At 42.7% G+C, this 13068-nt stretch overlaps 1 protein-coding gene across 6 annotated transcripts in view; it reads left to right on the forward strand.

Annotated features, from left to right (window-relative positions):
- The window catches only part of cfap20dc (CFAP20 domain containing), a 235012-nt gene that overhangs the window by 14381 nt on the left and 207563 nt on the right, over positions 1-13068 (forward strand). For all 6 annotated transcript variants that reach the window (XM_039772543.1, XM_039772544.1, XM_039772540.1 and 3 more), the window contains exon 5: positions 11838-11910. In XM_039772543.1, the coding sequence (XP_039628477.1) occupies positions 11838-11910 (73 nt within the window). The remainder of the gene's footprint in view (positions 1-11837; positions 11911-13068) is intronic.

The raw sequence follows: 13068 nt of genomic DNA on the forward strand, positions 1-13068 counted from the left end.
TTCACGTTTGATTCTTCTCAAATCTTTGGCAGCTAATTTGCGTCTTTTGTTCTCAACACGTTTCTTTCGACCCTGTTGACTATTTGCAACAAAATGTTTGATGGTTCTGTGATCACACACCAATATCTTAGCAATTCCAAAAGTGCTGCATCCCTCTGAAAGACTTTTTACAATTTTTGACTTTTCAGAGTCAGTTAAATCTCTTTTTTGGCCCATTTTGCCTGAGGAAAACTAGCTGCCTAATAATTCTGCACACCTTGATATAGGGTGTTGATCTCCTTAGGCCACACCCTCCCTCATTACACAAATACACATCACCTGACGTGCTTAAATCCAATAAGCATTCAAGTTAATACAGCTTGGAGTTGGAATATACGCATTAAAAATGATGATATGGTCAAAATACTCACTTGCCTAATAATTGTGCACACAGTGTATATACACACAAATACACATTTTTATATATGCGTATGTGGCCACTTTATAAGGTTTGCCTGCTCTTGCCCCCCACGCATGTGAGGTTGATGTTTCTGAAAGGCGTATTTGAGTCGCCTTATGACCTGAGGGTAACTTTTTGACGAAAAGAGGAAAGAAGCAAAGTCAGACCTCCCAGTGACCGTCTCGGACATAAAACTGCAGTTCTTCGAGCCACGAGTACTAATGGCTTTTCAGTTGAGACGAGCCAGCATCGTGACAAAGGGGAGACAATTATGGAACAGAAGCAAAACAAGATAATGTGCCGTAGATTAGAGTGTCATATCAGAGCTGGGGTACCTTTTTATGGATCGGGATTTTCATAATTTCATCTGGAGAGAACAATAAAACACATTCAGCAAAATAATTAAATGAATTAAGGTAATTAAAATGTTCATGTGGAACGTAGCTCGGAAAGACACGTTTCCTCGAGAGACCGTTGTTTGCGACGGTATTTGTACACACACTGGTTGACCTTACTGTGTTATCCTTTTATGTTCTGCTTTGTGTCGTTGAGATCTCAATTCATTAGTTTTTTTAAAAGCAAATGACAAAGGAAAACATTTGCATAAAATAAAGAAAAAGGTTGCACGCAAATTATTCCTTCCTTCCTTGAGGTTGATCTTGTATTTTTCTTTCTTGAAGTTAACGGTGCCGTTGCTTACACTTTTGCCTCGGAGGTCCGAAAGACTTGAGTTTGGATCCTTCGCTGTGCCGCTGCTGCCTTTCGGCGGGTTTGCATGTGCTCCGTGGGTTCCCGTTTGTGTTTTCGGGCTCCTCTGGTTGTTCTTCCACGTCCCAAATACGCGCGTTAGGCTTTTTATCTCGCCCAGCGTTCAGACTCTTGTTTTCGGTCTTTGTTTTGTTGTTCAGTTTGCAGTCCCTGAGGTATATTAATGTTGTTTTTGTTTATTGTCTGCTTTGTGTTTTTTATGCCTTTTGTCATCTTCCTTGTATTTTGAGGAACCTCCCCTCAAGAGGCGGGGCCACCTGCCAATCACTGCGGGGTGCCGCCCTACAGTGGGGGAGAAATGAGTATTTGATCCCCTACAACCCAGCCAGAATTCTGGCTCCCACAGATTGGCTGGCAATCAATCAATCGATCAATTAATTGATTCTAGAGATTTCTGATCTCAATTGATGATATTTATAAAGCCCACCTGTCCACAGAATGAATTTCTTTCATTCCACCCTCTCCACCACTGTGGTCGACACTAAAGAGCTGTCAAAGGACGTCCGGGACAAGGTTGGAATGGGCTACAAGACCACCGGCGAGGTGCTTGGTGAAAAGGTGACAACTGCTGGTGCGATTATTTGGAAATGGAAGATAAATAATATAAAATGCCCCTCGGTCTGGATGACATGCTCCCCCAACAGGCTAGGTGGGACCCTTCATCTCCGACGATGCCCGTATGGACAGCCGCAAGGCATGCTGGGAGTTATAGTCCCGTTAGGACAGTATTGTCGGGTTCTGGGGTTACCACTGGTTAGGTGTCAGGGATTCATCTTTATGTTGTGGGACTTCCGATTGACCCACAAGTACTTCCATCGGGCTATGGCGTAACACCAGAAGGACCCCTGGGTCCAACTTAAAAGGAGCCTACTGCTGTCCGATTTGGGAGGCAGCGGGCGAAACTCGCTGGAGGAGAGAGAGTGAGAGATTGGGCACATTCTGAAGACTGCATGCTGGCTGTATTGATTGTATTGTTATAGCTGATTGGATTCAAAATCATTTAATTTGAACCCGGTGTTGGGGGGCTCGGTGGCACCCCTTACTGGTGACATTGGATAAAGAACCGGCTCAATAATGCTTCCAGTTCAAGTGTCTGGAACATGAATGGGGGGGCTCAAGTTCCTTCTGAACAAAGATGGGGACAGGGGATTTTTTTGGGGGGGGGGGTTTAGGTCCTCTCGAAATAAATAGATTTAGTGCTGCCAGGCACTGGGACTGCACACCTTGGGACGATCTGTTTAAATAAACAGACAAATGATGATTATTAATTATGAAAAAACTCTGAGTGATAACTGGAGCAGAACGCATGTCCAGCCACTGCGACTCTCTCCCCCCCATAAAGTTCAAACTAAAGACCCCCAAACTAATACTTTTGCCAGCAAATGTTTGGAAAATAAGATTTAAAAACGTGTTTTTTTTTAATTCAAATTTCGGTAATGACTCCCATTTCATTAGCTCCTCCGTAACGAGCTGAAATTGGAAATTTGAGCTAAAGTAGTAAAGGTGGGATAAATCCAGCTGTTCATATTTTATTTAACAGGTAAGCAGAACAAATGAGTCGACAAGTACAAATTATCAAAAGTCATGCCGCATTAGCAAGACACAGAGAAACAAGAAAAGAAATCTGTCGCTGTTTCACCCAAACTCCGTCCTACATTTGAATATCACTCGTGGAAAGATAAGAAAGTGTATTAATTATATTTCCAGTGCGACGTTCGACTGGCTGCTTTAATCTAATTAAAAAAGTATTCCGATGGCGAGCGCCGCCACAATTCGCCTTCACCGCCGCTAAAGCTGGCCATGGAGCTTCAAAGCACATCAACAGCGAAACAAAGCGGCCCGCTAATCCCCGGCACCACAAACGGCACACGTGTCGTCAATAACGGGCAGTCATTAAAACTGTACATACTTTTATTGTTTCATCCTTTTAATTGTTCCTTACTTTTTCCAAATCCCTCTGTAGAAAAAGGCTTTGAAGAGGGAATAAAGAAAGGGGGGAAAAATGTTCTTTTTCTTTACGTCTGTTAATTTGCTCTTGGATTTCTTTAGACGAGGAGTGGTGATTAACAATTAAAATATCCAGGGACCGACGGCTTATTTTTGATAATGAGCTGTAATATGAATATTGCAAATAAATGATACTAGATGCATAATAAATAATAATTTAAAAGTCGCAGGCTTATTTTTTTTTTGCTTACTTTCAACAGGCGTCTGCATCTTTCACGGCATTTAACAGGGAGTTTGTCAGCAAGGTGACAAAGCAGGCAGAAATTACACTCTCAACACTGGCGTCCTGTGACAATTACATATATTTATTAGGCTCACGCGGCGTAGCCTGTCACCATTTGGCAAACACTTTCGCACAGAGGTGTGAACTAAAGGCTTCTCTTTGTTTTACCGGCTCTCTGTCTTTTATGTTTGCTCGCGGCTTTGGCCTCTTTACGTGCTGGGATTCAATGTGGGTTGTTATTCCCACCCCTTCAACGCAACGCTTGACTGTAGAAGAGATGACAAAAAGAAAAAAAAAAAGCTTCGCACATGACATCTCTTATTTCAAAAATAATACTTATTGTTAAAGGGACTGCCATAGCCGGTCATGGCACTGCCACCCCCTTAGCGTGATGGAAAAAATGTCATTACGTGTAACAGGAACCCTACTGTGTAAAGAAGTCCCCACAATTGACTGCATGCCAGAACAATAAGACCTGGTGGACCGTGTGGCCAGGGGGAGGTTGAGCAAAGGTAAAAAGGTTGGGGCGCCAAACCAATCGACGGAAAAGTCCACCAAAAAAAGAATGAATGGTTTAAGCCCTTAGGTGGAATGTTAACAAAATTGATTTGGCTCTTGGGCGTAGTATTGGGGTTTGGGGTCAGTCACAGGAAGTCCATCCAGTGGGTCGCTCTGATCATAGAATTACTAGACGCCGCATGACCAGCAGCATCGCAAGTCAACGTCGCCGCCATATTGCGAGTGGCACTGCTGTGGAGTGAAGTAGTGGATAAAGATGCCTCACGCATGTGCTGCTTGGGATTGTACAAACTGCTGTTACGCTCCAAACCAGATCCCGGGGGATTACATTTCATAGGTAAGGCTGAACAATTGTTTTGGTTATATCTGGCCGTTAGAAAATCGCATTTTATAATCTTCATCTACGCCAGGCTAAGCTAGCAAAGCTATGCACTCATGTACTCAAGTGAGCCTCCAAACAATGTTTTGGCTAAACGTATTTAGTCACTAACTATGTAGATTGTTGGTAGCTGTTAACATTTCTCAAACTTTGAAGGTTTCCCAAAGAAATCCACCTCAGGAAGCAATGGAAGGTCAGGTAGCCCTTAGACGGGATTTGGAGACAGCTGTCCTGTGACGTGTGCCATGCTGGTTTGGTAACCGACGCTGTACCGGCATCATATGATCAAAGCTACCACTCGCTCACATTAAAAAACTAAGGAGGTCTGATGATTCCTTCTGAGGGTCCAGTCAAGGTGGTCAAAGTAGCTGAGCGTGTTATCCGACAGTCGACATGAGGGCAAGCTGTCAGTGTGTCTTTGATCGGTTTGTTCAGATGAAGGAGCACATCGAGGAAACACAGTTTGAAATTGGCAGCCATCATTTCATGCTCATGTCTTTAGTTGTCTGTCTTCACAAACTAAGGCTGCACCACATTGCCAGACTGAATCCTCTCAAATTACAGGATCTGAGTGAGCGAGAGGAGCGTCAGACTGGAGGAGATCAGCGAGGTTGTGAAGAGCTTTAAATGTTCAGAGCGTATTCAGTAGTGAACAGCGAGCCAGTGAAGCTGAGAGAGAGTCGGTGTGATATGTTCAGTGGATTTAGAACAGCAGGTTATTATCCTGGCAGCGGAATTTTAAAGAAGTTGTAAGCGATGGATACGTTTATGTGGGATGCCAGATAGAAGAATAGCATTACAGTAATCTACACGTGAGGTGACTCGGGCATTAACCGATACTTCAGTACTGTGTTGTGTAAGAACAGGATGAAGTCTAGAAATGTTTAGGAGATGGAAGAAGGCAGTCCAGGAAAATGTTACCTCTATGAGAGGAATAATGATGATAAAAATAATTTAATTGCCATTATTAGTGTATAAATGGATATAAATAATTGCATTTAAACAATTCACCAAAATTTGTATGTAAATGATACTGTTTTTTAAACGTTATTATTTTTTCATCAGAAAACCCGGTTTCCACGTCTGCCTGTTTTTGTTTAAATGGCACTTTTGCCTCTCGCAATGTGGCGGATGCGCTGACGTATTGTGTCAACTGGGCAACACAGTGAATGCAGCGTCTATCTATATATGTCTATGGCTTTGATCACCGAAGAGAGTGCACCTTTCAGGCGTCCAGGTTTTCTTATAGCCAATGAAGCGGAAGGGGTTGGGCTAATTGCCTTCACTGGGCGGTTTCTCAGCACTGCAGGGAGAGGAGGAGGAGGAAAAATTAGTGATGGCTCCCCCTCTCGCTCCCAGTGGGTTATTACAGTACATACACTCTATTACCAAAAGTGTTGGGATGTGTGTGTGTGTATGTATGTATGTATATGTGTGTGTGTGTATGTATATATATATATATATATATATATATATATATATATATATATATATATATATATATATATATATATATATATATATATATATATATATATATATATATAACACACACACACACACACACACACACACGAACTTTAATGACATCCCATTAATATGGAGTCGGCCCACCCTGTTCAGCTCTTCTGGGAAGGCTTCCCACGAGGTGCAGGAGTGTATTGATGGGAATTTGTGACCAGGAGAGCATTTGTGAGGTCCGGCCCTGATGTTGGACGAGAAGTCCTGGCTCGCAGTCTCCGCTCCAATTCATCCCAATGGTGCTCTCTCTCTCTGGTCTGCTCCTCCATTTCTTTATAGACCTTGCTTTGTGCACTGGTGTGTGTGCCCAGCCATGTTGCCATCCACCAAACTGTTCCCTCAAAGTTGGGAACATGAAATTGTCCAAAATGGCTTCGCTTGCTGAAGCATTACGAGTTCCTTTCACTGGAACTAGGGGGCCGAGCCCAACGCCTGAAAAACAACCGCACTCCGTAATCCAACCCTCTTGGCACAATGCAGTCAGGTGAGTCCCGTTCTCCTGACCAGACTTGTCCATTGGATTGCGTGATTCGTCACTCCAGAGGACACGTCTGCACTGCTTTCGAGTCCAGTGGCGTCTGGTGGGCTTTACAACACTGTAACTGACGCATTGCACTTGGTGATGTCAGGCTTGGCTGCAGCTGCTCGGCCATGGAGACCCCTTCATTCCATGAAGCTCTTTCTCTACACTTCACTGTTCTTGAGCTTGTGGAGGTGTGTAGCTATTGACTCTTCAGAAAGTTGGTGGTTTCTGCACACCTCCGCATGTGCTGTCCCCGCTCTGTGGCCTACCACCTGGCTGAGTTTCTGCTGTTCCCAATTGTTTCCACTTTGTTTATAACACCACTAACCGTTGACTGGAATATTTAGTAACGGGGAAATCTTCCGAATGGCACAGGTGGCATCGTATCTGACCTGAGTGGCAGGACCAGGCCAAGGGGATGCCTATATAACACCTGGCTAGGTGGTCTTTTCTGGAGGGTGGAAGTGGGACCACGTGTCTGCCTGGTTTGTCATCCAGGATCCCAAGCTGTTTCGTCATGTGGTGGGTGTGGCAACGCGCTGTACCAGTGCATGCTCCCCAGCCTGACCTGACCTGGAATTAACGTCACTGTAGCATTGGCTTATGTGGTATCCTAATTGTGGAAAAGTACCAAAAACCCACATTTTTAAAAGGGAATGGTACCAGAATTTCAGGGATTTTCTGTCCCCGGAAGTGAATGTTGAGCAGCTTACTTTACCCCCAGATTCCCTTGACATTGATTAATGTCCATTTTGTAGACAAGATGAAACCAAAACCACAGATGATGATAAGCTATGTGACCACCTGTGGTTACAAAATGATTGGAACCTCATGGCTATTAAGAAGGAAGCAATGCATTGTGTGGTGCCGATGGCTTCACTCCCCAAGGAGGCTGTAATGTAGTTTTTTTTTTGGGTGTTTAGAATTATCCATTATTTTGCTTTGCATTTATTTTGGTACTGAGGCCTGAAAACTAGTATCAATACTGAAGTACGAATCTTAGCACTGATCTTGCGCTATCGCATCATCATCCAGCCATGCACAGGAGCTCGTCGCACGATTTCCAAATGGCCAGTCAGAATAATTATTCCACCACTAGATGGCGCAACAGGTGATTCATTTAAACATGTAATCTAAACTGCTAAGTCACAAAACACGCTCGCAGCGCAGCATGGAGCATCATATAGATTAGAATTATGTTAATAAATATCAACAAATAAAAGAAACGCAGGATGGCTCATTTTTTCTATAACGTCCGCAAAATTCTCTCAAATCCAACAAAGCATTTTTGACATTTTGGGATATTTAGTTTTTTGTGTGTATGTGTGTGTTGGGGCCAGGGTTAATACTTCTGCTCAGTTGAACCTGTGTGTTTAGCTTTTCTCTTGTAGAGAAGAGAATCCTCCACTAATCCTAAATATGAATATATCAATGTCCTTTCTTAGAATTTTATCTGTCTCCAGGAGAATATTTGGCTTTTTACAGAATCTTTTTTAAAAAAAAAAAAAAAAAATGTAAATTTAAAAAATCTTTTTTTGTTTTTTTCTGTCCACCCTGGCCATCAGACCTTACTTATTCTATGTTAATTAATGTTAACTTATTTTGTTTTCTTACTGTGTCTTATTTTTCTATTCATTTTGTAAAGCACTTTGAGCTACATTTTTTTTTTGTATGAAACTGTCCTATATAAATAAATTTATTTTTAAGTAGATAAATATGAAGTTCAGGAACAAAATGAAAAAGTAGTAAGGAGTACGGAGCTTCTGTAAAAAGAAGAACATTAGAAGAGTAGCTCACGAGAGCCAAGGATCAATTGAAGAGAGTCCCAGAAAGAAATGGGAGCAGCAGATACAGTCTTCAATAGTGAAAGCGCTCTTCACCATCACTGTATCCATGCGTGTTGACCCTTCAAAACTCCCATTACGGAAGAAATGGCACATTGAAGCTCGTTTGAAGTTTACTGAGTGACCATTAGAGATGCCGGTGGATTACTGGAAGAATGTAGTGTGGTCAGAAGAAGGCGAAAATCAACCTTTTCGACAATGAGAAACATGTTTAGAGGAGAAATGGCTCTGCATGTGACTCGAGGCTTGATGCAGAAGTATAAATCGGCCTTAATGCAATTTGTCAGCATCAATAAGCGATATAACACCCTAAATTCAAGTTTAATTTGTTTTTTCCTTCAAAGCCCTACACGATAGTTAGTTATTTTCAGATTAAATTTGTGTTCAGCTTGGAAGCTGTTTGTCACAATCACTACACATTTTTCAGGAAGCCCAACTTGTTGGGTGACGTGAGTAGTTCCGGTGTCAATGCTGAACTGGGAGCAAATGCAAGGACTCGAGGATTGGCGTTATGAGTTTGTACTTTATAGTTCTTGTAAGTGATTCTTGCAGTAACATTTTGAATGAACTGAAAGCTGCATAGAGAACGATTTGAAGAGCCACTGAATTACCCCATTGCTGTTGTCAGTCCTACAAGAAGAATGGAAAAAAAAAGGTTGTTTACCAACAAGGCCTGTGGCACAAATGGCAGAACTATTTGCAACTTTTACAACATCTCTGAGTTACCTTCTTGATTCACTTTGTGCTGCATTGTGACCTGTGGTTGGAGAAACTCCTTTTGCTTTACTTGTGGCTCCCTCTAGTGGGCTGAACGGGTAGTTCTCTGCAACAGCAGGTTAGAGCAGCTTGGTGAACAGCAACGATTCGGCACATTGGGCGCTGCTTGACGTGCTGCAGTCTATCAACCATGAGCAGATCCTCATGTCTATAAAATGGTTATATCCACCAGAGTCCTGTTTCCTTGTATCATATTTTTAATAACTCATCTAAAATATACTTTTGTGAAATAAGTAATGCCAAACGGAATATGTGGTAGACTATCATATTTAATGCAGGAAGCTTGCCATCATGCAGAAAATGTTTTTATTGGCTTATTTTTTTTTTTCTCTCCAATCTTTTCCCCCGAGCAGAAGGTGATTAATTAAAAGGTGCTCTTCTGTTTTACAGGTAAGGTGCTATTTCAGAGCTGTTAATAGATGCGTACTTTAAATTACAACTCTTACTTTCTCAGATCTACTGTGGGAATAATTGTTTGTAACGGGATCTGATTCCTTATCTCAGAAATCCTCATGTTATGCATTCTGTATGTTTCCCCCTGACGTAATGCGGGGTGCCGTACAATGATGCTGATGAGCTGCTTCATTTTCTAAGCCTATGACCTGGAAAAGCACAGCGTAAGATATAAGAAGCTGCACTGGTTACAGAAATTAATATTTAATGTTGTTAGCGATTCTTGAGTGGTGCACTTGTATAAATGGTCATAACATACATCTATTGATACACCTAGATTCTTCATCCGTGATGTGACCTGGGGTTTTGGGGTCTTTCAGCATCAGACACCCTTGCTGAGGGCACCCAAAGGAGTGATCAGATCCTGGCTACTACCCAAAGCAGGAAGTGACCCCGGTTCACTTCTCTTAATCCATTCGCCAATCTGTTCACTTCTTTCACATCGCACAACACAAACCCCACATCGACATGGCAAATGCCCTCTTCAGGGAAGACCGACATTTGGATATCGGCTATGGATCTGCACGTGCCAAAGTGTGGGATGACTTCGGGTACCGTAAAGAACCCCAAACGGCTCTCAGTTCTGCCCAAGGCAACATCCTTCAGTTAAGTTCACCAGGTTTCACATCCTCTACCGAAAGAAATCTCATTAATAAGTAATCGTATCCGGGGTTTGTGCCGGTGTTTGCGAGTGCGCTTCACTCTGGGGTTGGTTTGGGTATTTGACTGATCTTGCGGAGGCGGCCAGATCGGTCAGATGCCTCATTCGCACCTCCGAGGAAACGGCATATTCACACCTGCACCCAGTCACACAGAAAAGGAAAAAAAAGAGGGTGGAATTATAAAATAGAAAAAGGAAGAAATACAGAAAGGAGGAAGAAAAATCGGGAGTAGACTTTCTCATATACTCGGATATGGGAATGGATATTTGAGGAGTAAACCGCAAGACAACGATTATATTTTTATATTCTGTACGTTAGAACCGTCAACAAAAAATCTAATATATTGAGCAATTATTAGCAATTAAAGTTGAACAAATTGGACTCTGCAGCTGCATGAATAAAAGGTACAGTACCACTTCCAGTTAATGGAAATAGCCCAAAAGTTGATAGAAATCTATGTTTAGTACCGAATACTTGTATGCAAAATGAGGTTGACCGAAGTGAAAGCGTACTTGAGTTATTGTGTTCACACACAGACATAATTCCAAAAGTAGCTTTCGAGCTATGGAGTCGGCAAGGTCTAAAACGTTGAGCTTCGTGAAAATCTCGAAGTGGAATTTTTGGAGGATTCCAATACTTTTTTCGTATACAAGAAATTCTGGGAGGTCTAAAACGTTGCGATTCATCAATCTCGATATCGAATTTTTGGACTATTACTAATACTTTCCCTATACTTCATATACGAGAAAGTCAGGTAGGTCTAAAACATCGAGAGTCATCAAAATCTCTATCGAATTTTTGGATGATGCAATACTTTACCTATATTTCATTCTTCTCTTTTTTACATATGTGAAGATTAAAATGAGGGAAAGAGCGAGAGGCAAGCTTGAGAGAGAGAGAGAGAGAGAGAGAGAGCGCCTGTGCGGAAAAGAAGCGAGGGGCAGGTGGTCGTGAGTGAGCCTCTGGCAGAGGAGCCTGGAGCCGATGAAGGGACATTGCTGTAGAACGATGCTGGGGAGTGGGAGTGGCCCGCTATGCGGGGTCTCCCGCCGACTTCAAGGGACAGGTGGCGGGAGACAAGTGTGTGACTTGGCGTGGCATTCCATGATTGCTGCAGGCCTCGTAAAAGGGACCTGAGCCTGGGCCGTACCTGTCGGTGGGCATCTCCTCTTACTACGAGGTCCGGAGAGGATAAGGGGAGGAGACGCCATGTTTGAGAGGGAAGCGTTGGGGCTCTTTTTTTTACAAAACTGTCTTTGGATTTTACCCGTGTTTTTTGATTGGATAATTTACTTTCACTATTTTTAACCTCCACAAGTTTTATGATTTTATGGGTTATTTATTTAAAAGAGAAGATTTGATTCACTGCTTTAAATTGCACTTTGTATGTTTTTTGGATTGGATTTCTTAATAAAAGCTTGACTCACCCCTTGGTGTCCTCATTTGCCCGGCTCATCTCGGTTCATGAATATCGATGCAATGGAGGAGAGCGCATGAAGCCGACCCGGACCACCGTCAGTGCCCCGATATATGCCATACCAGGCTGGCCTGCTTCCTTGCACCTAATGCTGCCCGGACAGGCTGCGTTCCACATCTGCTTTGAGAGTGTTCCGACCTGCTCATCATTTAATTACGTGTGATGGTTTTTACAGTTGTGCTCAGATCAGTTCTTTAATGGTACGAGTGCCCATTTTAATCCTCCTCTCTTTGTTTATATTGCAGTCGGTCTGATCCAGAGATACTTAATTCTTCAGATTCATCTTCCCCTGGGCAAAGACTTCTCCACTGAACTAATGTAAGAATAAACTCGACTTCCTTCTTCATTTTCCTTTATTTACTGTACGTTTGACACTTGACAAATGAGGTTAGAATAGCAGTTCATTAGTTCCCTCTGACACTTTTTTTTTTTTTATTTCCCACTTGTTAACAGTGACTTGCTAGACACAATTTGCCTAATTAAGCTAATTTATTGTTATTTCTTAAAGTCTGGGGTGTCTTCGCATGCCCCGTGGCAGCCAAAGGTACTTCATCTGTTGAGCAGACAAGCTGGGTGATGGTAATTCTGACGTTGGAGTTTGAAGAGCGAGGCAAACCGAGTGCCTCAGAGTTCTTCATGGTGGGCTGCACATTTTGTCTTGCCGATAGGAAGTGATGCGAAATTGGAAGTCCTTAAGAAGCGGCTTGTGTCTCTCTTTATATATTTTGGGAAGTTTCGATGCGTTTAGTGATACGGACGTGGACAGATGTGTTGGTCCGCCTCCGTGAAAACCGAAGAAGCCTTGAAACTTGAAGCTGACAAAAGTCACTGGCATCCATCATTGTTTGCTCCGTATGTAACACAAATCCGACTCGGCGGTAGAGTTTTGATTCGACAGAATATTTCAAAGCACAACACAAGTGAAAATCGCATGGACTGTGACGGGTGGCTACAGCCATTAAATGGCCGGCATGCCAATGGAATGGAAGGACCAGGGGAGAGCGGATCGCTGAGGCAATATCTCCTCTGGGACACTAGAGGGAGTGCAACACTGCAGGAATAAATGTGTGTGGCAAACTTGTGGCTGTCTGGGTTTGGGGTGCTGAACACACCCCAGTGGTCCACAGGACACAGATGATGATGGGATCAACAGTATAGATCAGGGGTCCTCAATCCCAGTCCTGGAGAGCCGCAGTGGCTGCAGGTTTTTGTTCTGACCTGGTTGCTTAATTAGAAAGCAATTCTTGCCAATAAAGCACTAACAAGCTATGAAATTAAATTAACTCTGCTATGTCAGGTCATTCTCATATCCTTGATTTTCTTTCCCTTTCTATCATGCAAATGATTTGAAGGCTAAAATGGACGAGTACTTCTCAGTCCTTCACTTTTTTCTCTTCATTTTTCTTCCAAGTATTTAATTAAACCCAATAGTGCAGATAAATACACACAGGTGTAAATGTAAATAAGCTAAATGGA

This window comes from Polypterus senegalus, chromosome 12 (genome assembly GCF_016835505.1).
Source record: "Polypterus senegalus isolate Bchr_013 chromosome 12, ASM1683550v1, whole genome shotgun sequence".
Classification (NCBI taxonomy): domain Eukaryota; kingdom Metazoa; phylum Chordata; class Cladistia; order Polypteriformes; family Polypteridae; genus Polypterus; species Polypterus senegalus.